The 23,731-nt window shown below is 51.7% G+C and overlaps 1 protein-coding gene across 1 annotated transcript in view; it reads right to left on the bottom strand.

Annotated features, from left to right (window-relative positions):
• EPHA2 (EPH receptor A2) overlaps positions 1-23,206 on the bottom strand; it is a 35,708-nt gene extending 12,502 nt beyond the window's left edge. The window contains exons 1-3 of the mRNA XM_033159330.1: positions 22,952-23,206; positions 10,827-10,894; positions 8,956-9,616 (exon numbers count right to left, since the gene is read on the bottom strand). Of these exons, the coding sequence (XP_033015221.1) occupies positions 8,956-9,616; positions 10,827-10,894; positions 22,952-23,195 (973 nt within the window). The 5' untranslated portion in view covers positions 23,196-23,206. The remainder of the gene's footprint in view (positions 1-8,955; positions 9,617-10,826; positions 10,895-22,951) is intronic.
• Positions 23,207-23,731: the final 525 nt, after the last annotated feature.

The following is a 23,731-nucleotide window of genomic DNA, read 5'->3' as shown; positions in this document are numbered from 1 at the left end:
AGTTCCACAAGAACTTAAGAAAAAGGTAAATCGAAAGATCACTAAGCACTTCAGTTTTCAAAGAATACTTGGCAAGAGAGGAGACACACACTCAAGTCATTTTAATCTGTTCAGTGGAAATGAAAACACACCCCTAGCTGACGTGCGCATCGACTGGGCCACCTCTACCGCTGCTTCCTCTTCAGGTTTCCAGTGTGCCTCATGGCTGTGCATGCATCATGGTGAACACACATTACAGGGGAGGGTGGAAGGGCGTGCAGAGGAAAGCCCCAGCCTATCTATGCCCATGCCTGAGACGAGCAACTCTTACTTATTTCCTGCATGAGTAAACTCTTCCATAGGAACTCAGTTTGCTCCTCAAAAATCCCCCTGGAATCACGTCACTTCCTTGAGGGATCTACAAAGGAAGAGCTCTTTAGAAGCCTCCGGTTCCCGTTTGGAAAGCACTCAATGCGGCCTTGACTTACAGCTTTGCCTTAAGTCAGTAGCCAGCATGAGGACTCCTTTCTTGCAAGCAACAGCCCCCTATGGGCGCTGCTACCAGGATTGCACCAGTGCAGGGGACCTCAGGCAGAGACTCCATTCCATTACCAGCATAATCATAATAATCTTGGCTGTCTAAAAAGAAGGAGGAAGGAAAAGACACACAGTTTAATTCCACTGAGGCTGTGTTTGAGAGGATAAGAAGAAGAAGAAGAGTAGTAGTTTGGATTTGATATCCCACTTTATCACTACCCGAAGGAGTCTCAAAGCGGCTAACCTTCTCCTTTCCCTTCCTCCCCCACAACAAACACTCTGCGAGGTGAGTGGGGCTGAGAGACTTCAGAGAAGTGTGACTAGCCCAAGGTCACCCAGCAGCTACATGTGGAGGAGCGGAGACGCGAACCCGGTTCACCAGATTACGAGTCTACCGCTCTTAACCACTACACCACACTGGCTCCCTTAAGAGAAGCTTCACTTAAGCGACATTTAAAAGGTGTGCAGCAGTTAGGAAGGCCACAGAGCCCAGCTGGCTTGGACTTGCGGAGTGTGCCAGGAGGCAGCAAATGTCTGGGCTGCAAGGGACCGAGAACGCTCCCCTCCCCCCGCCACCCCACAGGTGCCATCCGAAGGAGTCTATAACGCATTTCTAGTTTGAGCGGTTAAATGCCCTCAAAAGATAAGCGCAGCCACCCTTGGCCGAGACTCGCTTCCGTGTGCAATTATCGGGCATGTCGAGGCTCTCCCTGGGACTTCCAGAGGCAGGTGTGCCGGCAGCTGCCTCCCCACTATGAAGCATTAACAGGGAGTGGTGGCTGTGAGGGGGGTGGAAGAGGATGTTGCCCACCAGGTGTCTGCTGCTGTCCCCCACCTGGTCTGTTGATACCTCACAGCAGTTCAGAATCCACAGAAGCCCCAAACCACTCCCCCTAGAAGATGACTATTTAAGAAACTTGGATAAGATGGGCCACACCTTCTTGATCAGTTTGGAGTCCTCTAAACTATAGCCCAGAAGGGGCCTTAATGGGACAGTGGCCACCTCAGCATGATTCTTGACCATTTGCACCGTTTTTTTCACATTACAGTTTTAAAATCTTAGATAGATCATGGATAGCTCAGTCGGTCAGAGCACGGTGTTGCAGGTTCGATCCCCGAATGGGACAGCTGCATCTTCTTGCATTGCAAGACTAGACGATCCCCAGTGTCTCCTTCCAACTCTAAAAAAATCCTACGATTCTGCAAAAACTAGGCTCGCAACCCGTTTAAAAGAGCATGTCAATCAATGGCATGAATTTGGCAGTTAAGCTTGCATATGGGTGAAACACAATTGTCCTGGAGCAAGTAGCATGGACTGTTGGGAAAGGATGCATGAATGAACCGTCTCAGAAGAGGCATCCCTTCCTGCAGGCGTGAGAGGACGACTCTATAAGAGGGCTCTTGCCATGGGCTGTTTTAAATAAACACTTGTATTAAGGCACCCATTTTTTTTTTATATGCCTGTTGTCTTTGTCCATGGAGTTTTCTTGGCAGGGATACTGGAGTGGCTTGCCAGTTCCTTCTCCAGGTGGATCACATTTAGTCTAAACTCTCCGCTATGACCTGTCCATCTTGGGTGGCCCTGCATGGCATAGCTCATAGCTTCCCTGAGTTATTCAAGCCCCTTCGCCATGACAAGGCAGTGATCCATGAAGGATGGCCATCTGGGTGAATTATGGTGCTGGAGGAGACTCTTGAGAGTCCCATGGACTGCAAAAAGATCAAACTTATCCATCCTTAAAGAAATCAGCCCTGAGTGCTCACTGGAAGGGCAGATCCTGAAGTTGAGGCTCCAGTACTTTGGCCACCTCATGAGAAGGGAAGACTCCCTGGAAAAGACCCTGATGTTGGGAAAGATGGAGGGCACAAGGAGAAGGGGACGACAGAGGACGAGATGGTTGGACAGTGTTCTCGAAGCTACTAACATGAGTTTGGCCAAACTGCGCGAGGCAGTGAAAGATAGGCGTTCCTGGCGTGCTCTGGTCCACGGGGTCACGAAGAGTCGGACACGACCGAACGACTGAACAACAACACCCATTAAAAAAAAAAAAACAAGCAATCAAGCCCTACTGCCCCCCATCAGGGGGGCACCTTTTAAACCCATTCAACGTCGCAGCCTGACTAATACCATCAATACAAAAGGCACGTCCTGAGAGCTGGACCATTGCATACAAACATAAGAAGCTGAATGTTTGCTGGCAGGTGCCCTGGTGCTTTTTCAATATTTCACCTTCTGAACATGATGCCACTCGGCCGGCCTCGTGCCATAGGCAAGAGCACAGTAGCACACAATGCCATGCCAAGGCTCTGGCGGGTGGGCAGTTGGGCCTTTTGAGATATTGTCAGCCGCCCCCCCCCCAAGTTGCCAAGCGAACCGAACCCTCCTTGGCATCTATCTTACTTGAAGGCCAGAGCAGGGAGAGAGACAAAACACACACAGAGAGATGGTGATGGCTGGTGGCAGCACAGAACCTGCCAGCGGGAGCTAAAAAGGAGTGAAGGGCGGGGGGGGGGGGCGGGAATGTGTGCAGGAAGCCAAGAATATCTGTGTTTATTCCTGAAGATAAACTGCCTTTGTTTCCTGCCCATGGGGCCTCCCTTTTCACAGAGGCCAGACGGATGGGAGGTCAGAGTATCTTTACACAAAAGGGCAAATTCCTTTTTCCAATTCCGCCCCCCTCCCGCTGGAGGAAGCTGCGGCTGCTGCAGAATGCAACTGGCCTTAGGAGGGAGGCAGCTACAGCCCAATGGCAGAACGTGTGGGGAGGGTGCAGGTGGGGGGGTGGTGGTGGCCAGGCCAGAAGAAGTCAATGCTCCCCCCCCCCACCCAATGCAGTTTGTTGCAACCCCCAGGATCTCCGCCAAGCAGAGACTCTGAAGTCTCCTCCTTGCCCAATACCTGTCGGTGCCAGAAAACTCAAAATGCAGCTACGCCCGCATGTCTGTCTTACTCTGTGCTCTTTGCAACACCTAGCACGCTGGAGCTTATTTCCTCCCAGAAATTCCATGTTTGAAAACCCAGGGCGAGAAAAAGAAACACCCCTGTTGGAGGAGAACGGAAGCTCGCCACCCAACCGCTAATTCATTTTCGTGACTTGACCCAGTTCAGACGGAATGCCAAGCGGGCCATCATTTAGGGGATTCCCAAGGCCTTCCTGTGGCACTAAGGTGGGTTTTTTTTGGGAGGGGGGTTTACAAAGGATTCCTTAGCAGGTGAAATTTGAGAGTCGCGTGTGGGTGTCACCTGAAATCGTGCAGACGCTGATGCCAAGAGATAGCCAGATAAATCTGGAGAGCACCGCAAGCCATTGAAGCAGGCCATGAATCAAGGTTGGAGGAGCAAGGAGACAGCCAGGAGAGCCGAGGCGGAATGGGACAAAGGGACACGTCAGCCCTTGCCATTCACAGCATCAATAGCCAGTCTGGTTTAATGAGGGCGAGTTTATAAGCCAGCGGGGTCCCTACCCAAGCCTCATATACAGATGCACTCTCTCTCTCTCTCTCTCTCTCTCTCACGGGCACACAATGCTTCCATTCAGATAGGACAGAGGACCAGTGTCTTTGGGAGACACCCCTGCTAAGGGTCCAAGGCTTGGGGCTATGTTGGGGGGGTGGGAGATGGCTGGGTGCTTGGCCTGCACAGGATTGCCACATCTCCCCAGAAGGACCGGAGAGAAGATGGGAAGCTTCTTCTTCTACTTCTGCTATTAAGGATGCTTGGGGCCGGGCTGGAGGCTCACTGGAGGTGGAGATGCCATTGGAGAAGGGAATGGGGTGGGGGAAGAGGTGGGAAGGCGCTCCCCCTTTTCAGAAAGGAGGCCAGGATTAGGAGATCTGGAGGGGGGGCTGTGCCATGGCTGGGGCAGCCAACAAGGGAGGGCAGCGTGGAAAACAGGGAGAGGGGCCCACAGAGGAGCAGCTTATCCCATCATGAGAGATAGAAAGAGAAAAAGTACCAAGGAGGTGTGGGGTTAGGCAGGTAGGCTTCTGCAAAAGGGCTTAGAAGGGGGAAATGGCTCTATGTTCTTCCCCACCAAGAGACAACTGATGGAGCGAACTTCTCCTAGGTGTGCGGCTGGGAGGCAGGGATGTAACAAGGAAGATCGAGGCAGAAAGGAGTTAGGAAAAAACAACAACAGCAGCTATTCCTCTCCACCCACCGCCATCACTCTTGGAGCCATGTCCACCCTTTCTTCTTTTCGATTCCCAGAAGCAGCTCCCCCCCCCCCCCCCCACAACTCCCCTAGCACCAGACAAATGCAGAGGGTGGGACAATGGCATTGGCTGTCACTGTGGCAACCAGGCTGGGCCTGCAAACCAGCACTGTTTGCGGGGTGGGATTGGGGGGGGGGGCAGGTGCTGGATGCCATTGTAGAATGGCAGGGAGGAAAGGAGAGAAATCCTCTATTCTGCTTCCAAATTCAACCCAACCCATCCTACTCGCCCCCCCCCCCGCCAGCCAGACTAGATGGGAAATCAAACAAGTGTTCCTAGGCAACGCTCTCACCTTTCTTTTAAAAAAAAGAAAGAAAAAGAAAGAATTTGGCTTTTGATGAAATCCCGCACGTGGTTGCAGGGGGGTGAGCGGCAGCGAGATAAATGCGCTCCGCATAAGCTCAGAGGCACTGAAACTCCCAAGAAGAGGTGGTGATCAACCACAGAGGGAGTGGACAGTCCCCCGCAGCAAGAAAACTATCTCTGGATCTCAAGAGGCCAACCAGCATCACTCTCAATGGAGATTAGTTGCTCCTTAGCACCTCTCTGAGCCCCACTGCACCCCATGAGTGGCTAAAAATGGGTAAGAGGGTAAAATCGCACCCCCCCTTTAAATGCAGGCTTATTCAGCCATGTCTCCCCCGAGGGGTACATTGCTCTCTCCAGACCAAGACCAGTCGTGGAGTCTGCCCACTCCATTGAAAAATTGGAATTCCTTCTCGTTGATGTTGGAAAGGGGCCATCTGAAGAAACTGAGCGGCCACCAGATCCCTTCCCCATGTTTTGCCTCCCCCTTTGGCCTCTGATATCATGCATGAGGGAAGTAGATAACAGCCTCTATCAGGTGAGCCTGATAGTGGAAGGGTGGGGGGAGAAGAGAATGCTTGCTCAAGAGGCCTGTATTTCTCCATAACCTTGAAGGTTCCTTATCTCCCTTCTCCCTCTCTCTTTGCAAAACCCAGGCACATTCCTGAAGAAAAGCCTCTTTGCGGCTGCCTCCTCCTACCCCCCGCCCCACAACAACTCCTCACTTCCCAAGAAGGGGGCTCACTCAGCTGGATTGGTGGGGAACAGAAGAGCAAGATAGGTGTGAGTGGAAGGGACTTGGCTGCTGCTCTCACTTCCTTTATAAAGGTAAAGGTAAAGGTACCCCTGACCATTAGGTCCAGTCGTGTCAGACTCTGGGGTTGCGGCGCTCATCTCGCGTTACTGGCCGAGGAAGCCGGCGTACAGCTTCTGGGTCGTGTGGCCAGCATGACAAAGCCGCTTCTGGAGCACCAGAGCAGCGCATGGAAACGCTGTTTACCTTCCCGCTGGAGCGGTACCTATTTATCTACTTGCACTTAATTCCCAAACCGGAATTAAGATTGCCGGAAAAAATATCAACAACCTCAGATATGCTGATGATACTACCTTGATGGCAGAAAGTGAGGAGGAATTAAAGAACCTTTTAATGAGGGTGAAAGAGGACAGCGCAAAATATGGTCTGAAGCTCAACATCAAAAAAACTAAGATCATGGCTACTGGTCCCATCACCTCCTGGCAAATAGAAGGGGAAGAAATGGAGGCAGTGAGAGATTTCACTTTCTTGGGTTCCATGATCACTGCAGATGGTGACAGCAGTCACGAAATTAGAAGACGCCTGCTTCTTGGGAGAAAAGCAATGACAAACCTAGACAGCATCTTAAAAAGCAAAGACATCACCTTGCCGACAAAGGTCCGTATAGTTAAAGCTATGGTCTTCCCAGTAGTAATGTACGGAAGTGAGAGCTGGACCATCAAGAAGGCTGATCGCCGAAGAATTGATGCTTTTGAATTATGGTGCTGGAGGAGACTCTTGAGAGTCCCATGGACTGCAAGAAGATCAAACCTATCCATTCTCAAAGAAATCAGCCCTGAGTGCTCACTAGAAGGACAGATCCTGAAGTTGAGGCTCCAGTACTTTGGCCACCTCATGAGAAGAGAAGACTCCCTAGAAAAGACCCTGATGTTGGGAAAGATGGAGGGCACAAGGAGAAGGGGACGACAGAGGATGAGATGGTTGGACAGTGTTCTCGAAGCTACTAACATGAGTTTGGCCAAACTGCGAGAGGCAGTGAAGGATAGGCGTGCCTGGCGTGCTCTGGTCCATGGGGTCACGAAGAGTCGGACACGACTGAACGACTGAACAACAACAACAACTTTTGACGTGCTTTTGAACTGCTAGGTTGGCAGGAGCAGGGACCGAGCAACGGGAGCTCACCCCATTGCGGGGATTCGAACCGCTGACCTTCTGATCGGCAAGCCCTAGGCTCTGTGGTTTAGACCACAGCACCACCCGTGTCCTTCACTTCCTCTGTATGGCAGTATAAAAAAGGAGTTTGGTTTTTGTTAAAAAAAAATGGAATCAATTCTGGAAACTTCTATATACAAGATACATAAGATTTGACATGAACTGCCTTCCTAGGCCACTTGATTCTCTATTGATCCACCCTCCCCTCTTAACCGATTCTCTCCCCCATTTTGAATCCCCCAAAATAGAAGGGCAGTGCAGGGGCTACAGCAGTACTGAGAGAGATGGATGGACCAAGGATCTGACTTTGCATTAGGTAGCTTCTTAGGTTCTTTGTCTAGCAGAGAAAGTCCTGATGCATGAAGGCCACTATTCCAGAATTTGGAGCTGAGAACTCTTTTAGGATCAGGGGCTGAGGGGGTGGGGAAGGGGGGTCATTGATGTCGTGAAGGAGCATGAAACCGCCACTCATTCCAACCCTCTAATCTTTCGTTCAGACTTAGTCAGTGTTCCATCTCTCTCTCTCTCTCTCTCTCTCTCTCTCTCTCTCTCTCTCACACACACACACACACACACACACACATTGCAAGAAATGCTGAATGCATAACATTTCTGGCCAGACTGGAGAAGTGTAGAATATTTATCTGCAACCTTTGTCAATATCAAACTTCACCAAACAAATGGACCGAGGGGCAACAGCAGTGAAATACTTAACAAGCAATATGAACACTTTGGCTGAGAAACAGTAATAATCTGCTGGGGACCATGCAGACAGGACAAGACAGAACCAGCAGAGAAAAAGCAGAGGAAGGGAAACATTATGGGTTGGCTTCCTGTTAGTCGTCTCCCCACTCCCGTGGCTTGCTAAGGCAGATTTGAAGTGGGCGGGCCTGAAAGAAGAAGAGAAACAGCCAGCCCACCCCATAAGAAAGTTGAAGACACATTTCCTGGGGCCCTCATGTAAGTAGACAAAGGATTAAAAGTCTGACATTTTCATGGGGCCCAGTAGAGAGAAACTGCTGGCACCTGACAGATCCAGCACTTCTCAGAGTGGAACCTGCCTGCTTGCACCTGACCAGAGTCAGATAGCTGGAAAGACTGGGAGCATGAGGGGCAGAGACCTTGTGGGTGCTATGTGGACATAACCGAAGCCAAACAACAACAGGTAGGGCCCAGTGTGCCACTAGAGAGCACCTCCACCGTTCTTGACTATGCCACCCGTAAGTCAAGTTCCCAGCTTGAGGGCAAAGAGGAACAGCAGCAACAGCTGCCTCACATCTGTAGAAGTCACGGAGCCTGCCCTGGAAACTTTGTGGAAGCGCCACTTTTGTTCAGGTGGGCTTTGGATGACTAGGATGAAGTAGGGGCAGAGTGACACCAATTGCACCCTCCGTTCCCTTCACTGGGCTCTGACAAGTATTGCTTTGTCCTAATGCCGACAAAGGTCCGTATAGTTAAAGCTATGGTTTTCCCAGTAGTAATGTACGGAAGTGAGAGCTGGACCATAAAGAAGACTGATCGCCGAAGAATTGATGCTTTTGAATTATGGTGCTGGAGGAGACTCTTGAGAGTCCCATGGACTGCAAGAAGATCAAACCTATCAGTTCTCAAATAAATCAGACCTGAGTGCTCACTAGAAGGACAGATCCTGAAGTTGAGGCTCCAGTACTTTGGCCACCTCATGAGAAGAGAAGACTCCCTAGAAAAGACCCTGATGTTGGGAAAGATGGAGGGCACAAGGAGAAGGGGACGACAGAGGATGAGATGGTTGGACAGTGTTCTCAAAGCTACCAACATGAGTTTGGCCAAACTGCGAGAGGCAGTGAAGGATAGGCGTGCCTGGCGTGCTCTGGTCCATGGGGTCACGAAGAGTCGGACACGACTGAACAACAAAATGCCGACTGGGAAGTTCAGCGACGCAGGAGTAAAACAAAAAAGCAAAGCCTAGTTACCTCTGCAGCTGTCCCCGTCCTTTTCATAGCCCTCGCGGCAGCGGCATTCGCCAATGGGCACCAGCCACTCCCCGTCCGAGTTGCAATGCATGAACAGGTCCTCATTGGCCAGGGCATGCTTGACGCATTCGCCCGACACCTTCGCCAAGGCCTGCGAGTCGGCGCCAGCGATGGTCTCGGGGAAGCTCGCCATGTTGCGGAAGACTTTAGGGCATTTCTTGTAATAGATCCGGACAGACAGGAGGGCCACGCAAGCCCCAATGTCTTGGAAGGCCAAGTAGAAGCCCTTTCGGGTGAGGGGCCCCACCGAGCGCACTTCCATGTTGATCTTGACATTGCGCGTCTCGAAGTCCTCCCGCACCGTGATCTCGTCCGGGGCGATGGTGTCGATCTTGCGGAACTGGCGCTTCTGGAAGTTGATGCCGTAATCCACGTCTGACTCCGCGTAGAAGAGGTTGAAGGTCTCCTTGCACGTGCCGGTCGCGCTGGTGAAGCTGTTGCAGTCTCGGACGGTGAACTTGAGCTCGATGAAGATGCGCTGAGCTTCGCTGCGGTAGATCCAGTTGGTCCGCAGCCAGTTGTCCTGCTCCCCGTCCATCACGTTGCAGACCGAGTAGATGTAGATGAGGGACTCGTTCATGACGTTCTGGAGAAGATCCCACTGGGGGGGTGGGAAGAGAAAATGGCTGTCGTTAGAGGAAACGTTTCTTCTTGAACATGAAATAATCTGTGGAAGTGACTGCCACTGGAAACAGCGGCACACCGGGGGGGGGGGCGCAACGGATTTTGAAACAATAGGTTCAAGCAAGACACTATTTGTGGTTCAAGTGCCATGCAAATGTAGCATCTTCATTTTTCAACTATGGCTAATCTGCTGTCCTGGGAAGCTGCTAAGTCAGACACGAAGGCCACAAATTTCCCCTACTGACTGTTCCAAGTATCAGATACTCAGAGATGCACTGCCTTTCCCCACCATCAAGGAGCTTTTACAGGACCTTCTTGGTAGCAGCTCCTCATTTATGAAAGGAGCTTTTACAGGGCCTTCTTGGTAGCAGCTCCTCATTTATGAAAGGAGCTTTTACAGGGCCTTCTTGGTAGCAGCTCCTCATTTATGAAAGGAGCTTTTACAGGGCCTTCTTGGTAGCAGCTCCTCATTTAAGAAAGGCCCTCTCTAGTGAGGTGCCCCTGCCTCTCTCACTAACATCAAGACAGGCATTTAAAACGTTTCTATTCACCCAAGAGTTCGATGGCTGAAATATATACTGTTTCTGGCAACCTTGAAATTATTTAGCTATGAGGATGTTAGATGGCTTTTATTCATTCGTTTGTTTATTTATTTTTAAAATCCTGTTTGCTGCCCTGGGCTCCTATGGGAGGGAGGGATAGAAATTTAATGAGTAACTAAATAAAAGTAAATTTTTAAAAGCCACTCATGTTAATCCCATGTAAATGTTGTTGGGGTGGTGGTTGTTGTTTTTTTTTAATGCAAAGTTTGCTTAGGAATTCTCCCCTTCCTTCCATATTCATTTTGCCTTTGGTTTGAATGGAGCATCTGAAGCGGATGCAAGAATTCAATCTACATTTCCCAAGTCATTATACCTGCCGTTTATTTCTCCCACGATGCCTACCCTTGTTTCCTCCTCCTTTTATAATGCGAGATAATCAGCAACGCCCAAGCTTCAGTTCCGCTAGCAACTCACCGCCCTGTGAACAAATCCATTGGACATGGGGCTGGTCCCCACCATCAGGCAGCTTAAGGAGGGGGGGTGCCATTTAAAGGGCAGCGTACTCTTGTGTTTTGTGGGGAAATGTATCTCCTCGAGCACAAAGCAGTTTCCTTAAAGCAGGTGAAACTCGACAACAAGACTTACCCCCGTGCCGTAGGGATGATTGAGCCAGCCCAGATCCCCTTGTGCCTTGGCAAAGTCCAGTAGGACAACTGAGGAGAAAAAGGGATATGAAGAAAGGTTATCGCATGGAGGACTCTCAACCTCACAGAGAGCTTCATACTCTGCAAAGGAGACAGGACCAACTCCTCTCCCCTCCCCTCCCCTCCCCTCCCCAAAATTGTTGGATCCTATAAAATTAGGAGGGGTATGAACAGCAGATGGTGACAGCAGTCACGGAATTAGAAGACGCCTGCTTCTTGGGAGAAAAGCAATGACAAACCTAGACAGCATCTTAAAAAGCAAAGACATCACCCTGCCGACAAAGGTCCGTATAGTTAAAGCTATGGTTTTCCCAGTAGTAATGTACGGAAGTGAGAGCTGGACCATAAAGAAGGCTGATCGCCGAAGAATTGATGCTTTTGAATTAGGGTGCTGGAGGAGACTCTTGAGAGTCCCATGGACTGCAAAAAGATCAAACCTATCCATTCTCAAAGAAATCAGCCCTGAGTGCTCACTAGAAGGACAGATCCTGAAGTTGAGGCTCCAGTACTTTGGCCACCTCATGAGAAGAGAAGACTCCCTGGAAAAGACCCTGATGTTGGGAAAGATGGAGGGCACAAGGAGAAGGGGACGACAGAGGATGAGATGGTTGGACAGTGTTCTCGAAGCTACTAACATGAGTTTGGCCAAACTGCGAGAGGCAGTGAAGGATAGGCGTGTCTGGCGTGCTCTGGTCCATGGGGTCACGAAGAGTCGGACACGACTGAACGACTGAACAACAACAACAACAACATAAACATCCCTGGTTGTGGCATCCCAAATTATGCACTAAATAGCTGGAGCTTTCCAATCCACAGAGTGGGATGATTCTGGGGGGGGGGGACACCAGCACCACTCAGCTGATTTGGATACACAGAGGTTTATGAAGTCCCAGCGTGTCCAGCACAACCTGCCACACACTAAGCTATTAAGAAGTAGAGGGAAGAGAGATGGAAGGAGAGGGGCAGGTAGCTTCCCCCCTCCAGGGTGCTCAGAGAACTAAGACGCTCCCAACTTGCATTAGTGAAACACTTCCAGACCAGAAAACCCTGCCTCCAAATCCTAGCTGTGGCTGTTCAGTGGTGACAGGGAGCAACTCTGCCCATGCTCAGAGACACTGTTATTTAATACCACTGGCCGTGTCTTTAAAGCCTAAGCCCATAAAAAACCCCTTCCCCAGGGGTTTGGGCTGGGTGTTCATCAATATGCAGATGACACCCAGCTCTACCTCTCTTTTAAATCAGAACCAGTGAAGGCGGTGAAGGTCCTGTGTGAGTGCCTGGAGGCTGTTGGAGCATGGATGGCGGCTAACAGATTGAGGTTGAATCCTGACAAGACAGAAGTACTGTTTTTGAGGGACAGGAGGAGGGCAGGTGTGGAGGATTCCCTGGTCCTGAACGGGGTAACTGTGCCCCTGAAGGACCAGGTGCGCAGCCTGGGAGTCATTTTGGACTCACAGCTGTCCATGGAGGCACAGGTTAATTCTGTGTCCAGGGCAGCTGTCTACCAGCTCCATCTGGTACGCAGGCTGAGACCCTACCTGCCCGCGGACTGTCTCACCAGAGTGGTGCATGCTCTGGTTATCTCCCGCTTGGACTACTGCAATGCGTTCTACGTGGGGCTACCTTTGAAGGTGACCCGGAAACTGCAATTAATCCAGAATGCGGCAGCTAGACTGGTGACTGGGAGTGGCCGCCGGGACCATATAACACCGGTCCTGAGAGATCTACATTGGCTCCCAGTACGTTTCCGAGCACAATTCAAAGTGTTGGTGCTGACCTTTAAAGCCCTAAACGGCCTCGGTCCTGTATATTATTATTACCAGACTCCAATGTTTGCTTGCTTAGGAGACCATGGTGTGGGGCACTTGGTGAATCTGGACCAGCAAAGAGCTCCTTTCTCCCAGCCAGCTTGGGAGTCCCTGCCCTTCTATGGCGGAGGGTTGATGTTAACATCCGCAAGAAGTGGGTGTCAGGCTGCAGGAGGAGCAATTGCCCTGCCTGCCTCATTACCCAGATCAGGCCCAGGTGCACAAAACTCTATGCGGTGTCAGCAGGCCAGCTTTGCCCCGGGGCGCTAAAGGAGCCTGAGTCAAGTTGAGTAACTGCAAAGGGGTTTCTTAATCTCCTGGTTGTGGCTGTGGTGTCCCAACTTGAACAGCTAAGCCAGCCACCCAACAGGGCTCCTAGCCTGAGTTTAAGCGGGCTGGGAAGTGGGAAGTGGATAGTCCAGCAGGGATGGATGCCGAAAGCATCATGCCTCTGGACAACATTGAGCTATCCTGTTGGATGCACCTACTGCTCTTGTTGGAAGGGCCCTGCAGCTTTCACCCTCCCGGCCGCCAAAACAAGATCAGTGGCGTAGTTCACACAGCCATTTCACCACTGGTGCTACACAGGGCCGGATTTAGGTTTGATGAGGCCCTAAACTACTGAAGGCAATGGGGCCCTTTATATGTCCAGCTGTCCTTTGTCAACAACAAATTGTCGCTGTTTTTTGTGTGTTGAATATATGCTACAGTATATGGTAATTTATGGACCTAATAGATAACAAAAGCTATCTGCACCTTTTGCCCTGCAACCAGTCCATGCAGAATGTAAAGGTAAAGGGACCCCTGACCATCAGGTCCAGTCGTGTCCTTATCTCGCTCTATAGGCTGAGGGAGCCAGTGTTTGTCTGCAGACAGCTTCCTGGTCGTGTGGCCAGCATGACAAAGCCGCTTCTGGAGAACCAGAGCAGCGCACGGAAACGCCGTTTACCTTCCCACCAGAGCGGTACCTATTTATCAACTTGCACTTTGACATGCTTTCGAACTGCTAGGTGGGCAGGAGCAGGGACCGAGCAACGGGAGCTCACCCCGTGGCAGGGATTCGAACCGCCAACCTTCTGATCAGCAAGCCCTAGACTCTGTGGTTTAACCCACAGCGCCACCTGGGTCCCTCATGCAGAATGTAGGCACCCTATATATAGAAAGGAGCAAACCAGTGATGTTTTAGGGAGCAGGCTAGCAGGCGGGGCCCATTACTTACATCATAGGCTCCGACACAACACAAAACACTGCTCCTGTATGCAGATTTTATTTTATTTGTTTTTTATCTTATATTTTGGAAATGTACATCCAGTTTTTCACTCCTTTAAATTGTTTTTGAGGCCCCCAAGAGAGTGGAGCCCTAAGCTATAGCTTGTTTAGCTTATACAGCGGTACCTCTGGTTAAGAACTTAATTCGTTCTGGAGGTCCGTTCTTAACCTGAGGTACCACTTTAGCTAACCGGGCCTCCCGCTGCCGCCGCGCGATTTCTGTTCTCATCCTGAGGTAAAGTTCTTAACCTGAGGTACTACTTCCGGGTTAGCGGAGTCTGTAACCTGAAGCGTTTGTAACCTGAGGTACCACTGTACGTAAATCTGGCACTGGTGCTACACCTGAAGTGCTCAAGCAGCCCTGTTGGCCAGAGAGCAGAACCTTGTCCCTGACTAAGGGGAAGGAGGGAAGCGAGTTTTGCTGCACTGTCCTGTGGCTGCAAGGAGAGAGCCAACCTCTTCCTTTTGGGAGCTGATTGAGAAGATATGTCATGTGTCCTTCTGGTACAAGACAGGTGCCTTCCTTCACTTTCAGTTCAGAAAACTACACACATTGCAGAAGCAGATACATGTGACTCCCCCCCCCCCCAAAGCTGGTCTCTCTGCCGTACTCAATTTGGTGGTAGGTGGGCTTACACCCACGTAGTTTTAAAGCATGTTTTTATTGCAGCCATGCTTGTTACACTAATCAAATTATTGCGCCTGTGAGAAAACAGGCCATAAATGCCACTTAATTCTCCTCTACCTGCAGCAGACACATAATATATTTATTATTTCTCTTTCCCTTTGGTTTTGGGTTGCAAAACAGCTCCCCGCTACCCCGGTTATACACTGTTTTTAATACTAGCATGTTTCTCACGGCAGTCAGCTGAGCATTCAGAAAAATGCTTTTGCGCCCAGTCTAACTCCACCATTGTGCAACGCTTAAAAAACATAAATAAATCCTGCCATCTCCCTAGATCAACAGAAGCTGGCCCTCCCAAGCAGTATCACCTTAACTCTTTGATTAGACAAAGATAAGCCTGCTCTTCATTGATTTGTAATTCTCCAACTGAGTGCTTCGGAGAGCACTGTGTGTGTGGGGGATTAATCCCAAAGTCTCCCACAAGTCCAAAAGTGCTGCTCAGAGGAGGGTGCCTGTTATCTCTCTGCATGCTTCACGGCTCTGCCTTCCCCACGGATGGGAAAGCTTGTTCGACTCCTCTGCTTCAGCAGAAGAAGCACAACGGAGTGGCTCAGCCGCCTGCCTGTGTCCCTGCCAAAGGCCCTTGCTCTGTTCTTGCCTCCTTCACAGGGCAGAAAGATGGAGACAGTTGCCCACCCACTGCTCTCTTAAACCCCAGTGGCCACCGGCTGTGCCTCCCCGAGAGCCAGTGTGGTGTAATGGTTAAGAGCGGTAGACTCGTAATCTGGTGAACCGGGTTCGCGTCCCCGCTCCTCCACATGCAGCTGCTGGGTGACCTTGGGCTAGTCACACTTCTTTGAAGTCTCTCAGCCCCACTCACCTCACAGAGTGTTTGTTGTGGGGGAGGAAGGGAAAGGAGAATGTTAGCCGCTTTGAGACTCCTTAGGGTAGTGATAAAGCGGGATATCAAATCCAAACTCTTCTTCTTCTTCTTCTTCCCTGGGCGAGAGAGTTTTGTGAGCAAAGTCTGCTGGCAGGAAGCTGCCCTCGGACATCCGACATCCGGAAGCCCTATTATCTCACTCTTATCTTGTAGTCAAGCTCCTTCCTTGGTTTACTTCTATATTTTCCCCGTTGATGGGGAGAAGGTGCTGAGTAACCTGCTCAGGCTGTAAAGCAAAGGCTGGTTGTTTGGGAACAGGGTGGGGGCCCTGTGACAGAAGGGCAAAGGGCTCCCAAGAGAAAGGGAGGGAGGTGGGTGGCCCCCGGGGATTGGGAGGCCAGCTTGGCCAAGGCCAGGCAGCAAGGGCATCTCCAGAGAGCAATCCCTGGGCACAGTCCAGAAACCGTATTTCACCTGCAACTGAGCAAAAGACCCAACTCTTCACAAATATGCTCAGCTGGAGGAAGGGGCCTGCAGAGGCCAAAATAGGGCCTGGTGTTTTTTTTGTGGGGGGGGGGGGGGTCTGCAGAAGCAACAAACATGCACTCAGGAAGCTTCTGCAATCACAAGTCAGATTGCCACTGTACATAGCTCAGGACGGCCTGCTCTGACCGGCAGCAGCTTTCCCGGCTCCTGTTGTCCAAAACCCTTTCACAGGGGCTGGACCAAGGAACCTTCTGCAAGCAAAGCAGATGCGTCCTGTCCGGTCCCTTCCTTCCGAAGTTGCCTTTTTTCACGAACTCTGGCCCAGTGCTGTCTACTCTGGCTGGCAGCAGCTCTCTAAGGTCCTTTCCAGCCAGCCTGCGATCCTTCTAACTAGGACTCAGCCTGGGGCATTCCACATACAAAGCAGGTGCTCTACCTACTGATTTATATTCCTCCCCCCCCCCACCGGCTCTACCTGGCCCTCCTCTCTGCAAAGGCCTTTCGCTTGTCTCTCCGCAGACAGAACCCCTGCCAGCCTTTCGGGGTTTCTTGCGCCTGCCGCTCTCCAGAGATTCTTTCCCCCCACAAATCTCTTCCAGATGCAGCCTTTGGATGGGCTGCCTAGGTTTGGTTGCCAGAGCTCTAAACCTCTCATTAATGTCATATCCCAGCATGGAAAACTAGCCTGGTGCATCTCACAGAGAGGGAGACGGGTGGAGCTGCAGGCCTCTTTTTTGCCCTGGACTCTCGCCCTTCCCTGCTCTCACGGACACTCAGTTTGATTCTCGGACTTTGGACCAGCGGTAAAGGGAGGAGCAACCAGTCTAAGCCTCTATCCCCAGGAATCTGCAGCAGCAAAGAGCTGGAGCTGATCAGAGGGGCCTTCTGAGTCTTCCAGTAAGCACCCAAAACTGCAGTTCCCGGCCCTCGCTGACTTGAGCAACCACAGCATGGAGGGACCCCCAACGATCATCTAGTGCAACCCCCTGCAATGCAGGAAACTTCTGCCCAACGTGGGGCTCGAACTCATGACCCTGAGATTAAGAGCCTCGTGTTTTTCCAAGCCATCCCAGGCCTTTGAAAATGGAGGCTTCTAATACTTGTCTACCCACACACAGCCAGCTTTGCTGGACCCATCTAGTCCGGCATCCTGTGGCCAAAGAGATACTTCTGGGAAGCTCACAACCGAGGCATGAAATCGACTCCCCCTTCCCTCTTTGTCCCCCCCATGAACTGACCTTCAGTATACGCTGCCTTCAAATCAGACCGAAACTAACTTTATTTATTTATTTTATTTTATTTGAAAGTCCCTCGGGGGACTAATAACCACATACAACGTATTTATTTAGGACATTTATAGTTATCTCTTCCTCCAACCAGCTCAAAGTGATGTACACAGACCCTCCACCCAATTTATCCTCACAACCACCTTGCGAAGTAACCCGGGGTTCCCAGCCCTGATCCAGCCCTTCAACCACTATACCACACTGCCTCTCCTTTCCCAACCCCCCCTTTAAAGCAGGGGAAACGGCTACCCTCCCCTTCCCTAATCGGAACCTATTCAGCTATTTTGATTTATTGTTAAAGAAAGGGGCAAGCAATGCTCTCTCTTCCCCCCCCCACAACCAACCCCCACCCCAAATGTCTGCCTGTCATTCTGCATGGTTTCCCTGGACTCTTCACTTAAAATAAAAATAAATAAATAGGGAAGCAACATCTGGAACAGCTTTTCTTTCCCACCAACTTCCAGAGTTAATTTTAAACTTTGCTCTCCCCTCCCTTCCCAGCATGTGGATTTTTTTATTTTTTTTTGACTGCCTGTATTTTAGCCACATGGAAACGGGCCGGGGGGGGGGGAGAGAGAGAGAAACCACCCCACAATTTTATGCATGACAGAGGATCTATGACCAAGTGGTACACAGGAATCTGCTAGTCAGGAGCGCAACAGGATCCACACAGAGCCCAAAGTCAAAGAGCTGGGCTTTACAACACGATCTGCAAGAACAGCGTTGCCCAAGCTGGTGCCCTCCTGCTGTTTTGGCTCCCATTGGCACTGGCCACCAAACAGACTGGTCTTAACACAGTAAGCACAGAAAGCATTTAAAATACACCTCAGTTGCCTTCTTTACCTCATTCTTTAAGAACCCGGCGCCAACTACACGGTACCACTAAGACTGCGGGGGGGGGGGGAGGGAACTCGGGAGCTGCCAGGATTCAAGTCGAGAAGATGCCAACATTTCTCTGGGCATGCACAAAGTGCATCTGCCCGACTCCCCAGAGCCACAAACAGCACCTGCACGTTGGGGCTCTGCAAGGAAGGTTTAAGGGCAAATGTTGCCCCAGTGGATGTCAGCTCCAGCATCTCCTGCTCTTGAGAAAGTGCTGATGGAGCAGAGGAGAGGAGGTGCTGAATTTCCTACAGTAACAGTAAGTCAGGGCGTGGCTGCAGGCCAGAACCAAATGTTTTGGAAAGGACAGAGCTTAGTGGCAGAGGGAAGGCTACGCTACTGAGTCCCAGGAAGGAAGGAAACCTCTGCCAGTCAGTGCAGGCACTACCAAGCGAGACGGATCAAGGGTCTGACTCTGTCTAAAGCAGCTTCCTGTGGTCCTAGTGCGGTAATGAGAGAGAGCAGTCCAGTGGCTCTGAAGAAAATGTTCTGGGTAGGGGTGAAACTTTGCTGTTTCGGTTTAGCAGCACAAAAAAAAGAGAAGCGGAAATTTACACATCCCTGCTACCTGGCAAAAAGGTTCCCCCCCCCTCCCCATCGGTTCCAAGCTGGGAGCTGCCACAATATTTAATTAACCCTTTGCATTCAAGGCCAATTACTTTTAGGCATCCTGAGCCTGAACTCACAAGGGTTGGCTGCCCCCCCCCCCCCAGCTCCAGAGACTGACAAGAGATGGCTACACAACAGCTCAGGGCTGGAGAGGAACTGTTTACTGGACAGATCCCTGCTAGGCTCCCTCCCTGGCGTAATTAGAGCCCAGGCGGCCATCCTGCCTCTTCATTAACATTCCTGTCTTCTCCTGCAAGCCAGTGGGCTCTTCAGGTTTGGAAGAGGCAGCCCACCCCCCTCCCCATGGGGAACCTGACTCACTCCAGCAGCAGCAGCACCACCCATGCCTCTCTCTCCCTCTCCCCGCCACCAGACCCCCCCCCCCCACACACACTCCAGTGGCTTTTTCAAAAGAAGCTGATGAATGTGCGAAAAAAGAAAAGGAAAAAAAGAGAGTCTGAAGCCAATGCTACTGCCGCCTTTGAGGCTAAAGGCTTGGAGCGGCTGTGTCTCAAAACCCATAATCCACATTTCTCTGGTCAGCAAAGCTTCCGTCTCAAAGTGGCTGGCTGGGGGCTGCTGATGCCAACACTGGCTTCTCCTCTTCTTCCTTGTCAGCGGCTGAGTTTGGGGGGTGGACACAGTGGGCCCTCTTTTCTGGGGACCTCCCAAGCTGCTTTGCAAGTACAGTCAAGCCTTGGTTCCCGAACGCCTCTGTTTTGGAACGCTTCGGCTCCCGAACGTCAAAACTCTGAAGTAACCGTTCCAGTTTTCAAACGATTTTCGGAAGCTAAATAGCTTCCGAGCTGCGTTTTTCATTCCCCCCCCCCCATTGACTCTCGGTTTTTGAACTTTTTGGAAGCTGAATGGTCTTCTGGGACAGATTAAGTTCAAAATACAAGGTTCCACTGTACCGACCAGCACGGCCCGAATGGGCAAAATTTGGCTCCAAGTAGCTGACCAAACATGCTGCTGGGTTCTGAAGCCATATGCCATTCAAATTTTTTTCCCTGCATGCGGCACATCCATCAACCCCATGCCATGTTACACTGTACTTCTTTTTTAGAGGTTCCAGCTGCGTTTTACCATTCACTAAAGAGCAGGCTCACCAGGGAGCATGGAAAATACCTTGTGCAGACAGACATGCACCAAAGTGATCCCTGTCCTAGCTGAAAAGAACTGCTTCCCCTTAATCATCTCCATCTCCCCAGGGAGTCTGCCTGGGTTCCCCAATGATGGCCAGCTGGGCTCTAATAATTCCAGGGGGGGAGCCTTGGAGGGATCTGCCCAGTAAACAGGGAGTCCTCCATGACTCCCTGAGCACGGCTCCCACCCACCCCAGTGTAGTGTGGTGTAGTGGTTAAGAGTGGTAGACTCATAATCTGGGGAACCGGGTTCGCGCCTCCGCTCCTCCACATGCAGCTGCTGGGTGACCTTGGACTAGTCACACTTCTCTGAAGTCTCTCAGCCCCACTCACCTCACAAGAGTGTTTGTTGTGGGGGAGGAAGGGAAAGGAGAATGTTAGCCGCTTTGAGACTCCTTCGGGTAGTGATAAAGCGGGATATCAAATCCAAACTCTCCTCTTCTTTGCATTTTGGAGACTGAAAGTACCCTGTGCAACATTCTCCCAAGTTCTGCTCTAAATATCAATGTTGCTGCTTCCTCCCACTTCGCTCTGCCCAGGTGTGAAGAAAGGTAGTGCATGCTGCCAGGTCTTTTAAAAAGGGGGTGGTGGAGGGGGGCCGGATAAACACAAGAGTTTGTGAAATACACAGGAAGCTACCTCAAAGGAGGTTGGAATTCTGGTCCATCTAGCTCAGTGTTGTCTACACTGACAATGGCTCCCTAGGGTTTCAGGCTGGGACTCTTGTTCAGCCCTAGCTGGAGATGCTGCCAGGACCCCGGGGCCTCCTGCATGTCAGTTCCCACAGTCCTTCTCCACTGGCCACCAGCATCCAGATAGCCACAGCCCTGCCCCATAAGCCCTTCTAGTTCTCAGGGCAGCCTTCCCTCATCTGGTGCCATCCAGATGTTTTGGACTACAGCTCCCAATCAGCTCTGCTGGGAGTTGTAGCGCATGCCAGCAGGAGAGCACCAGAATAGGGGCAGTTAACCCCATGGCTTCCCAGTAGCTCAGCCCCATAATACCAGTTTTAATACTAGATCAGGTTGTAGTGACTAAACAAGATTAGGAAAAGTCTTCTGCACATGCTCCAAGGACTAACAGGGCTCCACACATTCCTGAGACAAGACGCACCACGGAAAATATGCTCTGGGGTGATCCCCCGGGGCCAAATATTTAAATCCTGGCTTTCAGGCAGAAAAAGCACACACCCGTGGGCAAGTCTGGGCTTGTTCCACAGAAGGGCTTAACCTGGGAGGAATTTTGCTGCTGGCTTGCCCCCCACTGTGCTCCTGGGTCAAGGGCAGGATAGGCCCAAAGACTGGTCCAACACATTTCAAGGACCTTCAGGAACACACCAGCCTGTCTCTGGAAAGGATTGGCCCCTTGAAACTTGAAGTTCCAAACATCAAATGTATAGTCCCAGGCTCAAATATTCCTGAATTCCCAGATTCTGCTCAAAAGGGAGCAGAGCTCAGAGTTACCGACTGCGTAAGAGAATTGGAGCAAGGGTTCCGGCTGCTGAGATCCTGTTCATGGAGACTGTGAAGATACCAAGCATTCGCCTAATTTCCAGTGTGGCAGATATGAGAGTAAAGGACAAGGAAATGGCACCCCATACATGCAACCCCAAATCTCTCTCTAAGAGGAAATCTGCCTCTGACTCCCGCACCACTGTGAAAAAAATGGAGATTGTGGGTGATCAATCTCCTGGTGTTGATTCAGCGCCCCTCCCTGACCCACCCTTCTCTTGTGGCAACCAGAATATTTTCCTCCCTTGCCCAACCTGGCATGAACCATCCCTGCGACGACAGCAGCGGAGGCCCAGTTGTGTAAGCAAGGCAGGCGTGTGAATCACCGCATTTCCCTGAATGTGACAAGCAGGGCCCAGGATCGGAACCTTGCTCTCCTGCCATCTAGCCAGTGGGCAGTACTATTTCCTATTTGGGGGAAATCAAGTGCTTAGTCCCAAAGGGCGGGAGCAGAGGCATATGCAAACTTCTGTGTTCCACAGAACTCTTCTTCAGACACAAGCCTCTTCCCTGTCCATCCATGTGCACTTACTTGATATCCCAAGGCAGAAATAAGCACCTGCCCAAAGCCATTATCTAACACTCCTCGGAATAAGTCACAACTCTTTAAAAAACCGAAGATCTACCTATTGATCCAACTCAGGAATTTTAAAAATGTCCTGCAACAATTTGCGCCTGTTTAAGGAGCTATTCCAGACTCGAAGAAAGGCCGTAGGGCTGAGCAGAGCATTCTGCTTAAGGCGCTGGAACCCGTGGAGGAAAGAGGTTGCCAGCGCCCCATTCCTCAAACGCGGGGCGCATCCCAGGAGGCCGAACAGCGGACCACAAGATAAAGATCGATCCAAGGCCCACCTCACCCAGTATCCTGTTCCCGAGCAGGACGGCCAGGTAGAAGCCCCTAAACAGGGCATAAAGGCATAACAGACCCTTCCCACTGCTATTTTCCAGCACGGAGAACTTGCAGGTAGACTGCCTTCGAACCGGGAGGTTCTGCTTAGGCGTCGCTAGACCTACGTTCCCCCATTACCACAAGGTGAAAGGGTCCACACAGCCCCTTTGGTAAGGAAATCCATCCATTAGCTTTGTGCGGTGCGAAACGTTTCTTTCCCCCGCTGCTCCGAAACCCCGCGGCGGCCTCGTCGCCTCTCCAAACCAGCCGGCCGCCCTCTCGCTTCGCTCTCCCCCCCCACGGACGCGCCCCTCTTCTTCTTGCCCGTCCCTCGCTGGAGATTTAAATCTGCACCTGGAGTTTAAAATACGCGCACAGAAGGACCCGCACCGTCTACGCACCGACTTTGGGAAGGGCAGGGGGCACCGGAGTTCGCCAAAGCGAGGGAAAAAAACCTTCTTTTTTTTGCCATGCCGGTGAGCAGAAGCGACCCTCAGCCCGCCAGTCCCGAATCTGACCCGCTCCGTCTCGGGGTGCAAGAAGGGCAGGAAGCCGCGCGCGTTTTCCCTTCCCCGACGCGGCTCTCCGTCGGCGCTCAAGCCGGCGCGGCGTCGGGGGAGCGAGAGAAGGAGGGTCCCGGGCCGGGAGGGGGGCGCCTCGAGGAGCTTCTCACCTTCGCGGGTCTGGGCGCCCTGGAGCGCCGCCTGGAGCAGGACCAGGAGGAGGACGAGGAGAGGGGCGCCGGCCCCACGGAGACTGCCCATGCTGTGCCCGGAGCAGCGCCTGCCTTCCTTCCTGCTTGCCTGGCTGCTCGCTTCTCTGCCGCCGTCGAAGAAGCGCCTGGGCAGAAGCCGTGTCGCCTCCGCAGCTCCGGAAAGCTCAATGGGAGCTGGTGGGAAAGTTCTCGCCCTGTTCATTCATGCCCGTGCTGACGTCACGCGGGCCACGCCCCCAGCAGGGCGCGCGCCGCTCGCCTCGCTCCCGCGCTGCCCGTCCAGGACGGGACAGAGGGATGCAGGAGGCGCAGGCGCAGGCAAGACCCGGAGTCCTGCCCGACGGGGCGCGGCGCAAAGCGTTCCTGGGGCCCCTTGCCCCTGCGCCCCCCGGCCCTGGACTCACCCTCGACCCCGGGGGTCCCCTGGAAAGTTGACTCTCCTCCCCATGCCAGGCTCTTCTGCTCCCAGGAGGTAGGCAAAGGCAGAGCCTCCGTTGGGCAGTGCAGAGGCAGAGGCGCTATGTGAGCAGTTTCCTTATGAATGGCGATGCTCAGGTGCTCCCTGGGTACACACTGAATAGTCACACCCAAATCCATATGATGATGATGATGATTATTATTATTTTTTAAAAAAGAATCCTGCACGCTGTAGGATCACTGGGACCTAATTTACAGGACTGTGCCACCAGAGGCGTAGGAAGGTCAGGTGGTACCCGGTGCGGAAAATTTCTTGTCACC

The sequence above is a fragment of the Lacerta agilis genome, chromosome 8, assembly GCF_009819535.1.
Source record: "Lacerta agilis isolate rLacAgi1 chromosome 8, rLacAgi1.pri, whole genome shotgun sequence".
NCBI lineage: Eukaryota > Metazoa > Chordata > Lepidosauria > Squamata > Lacertidae > Lacerta > Lacerta agilis.
The sequence above is the reverse complement of the archived record's forward strand: the minus strand, read 5'-3'. Positions and strand labels throughout refer to the sequence as shown.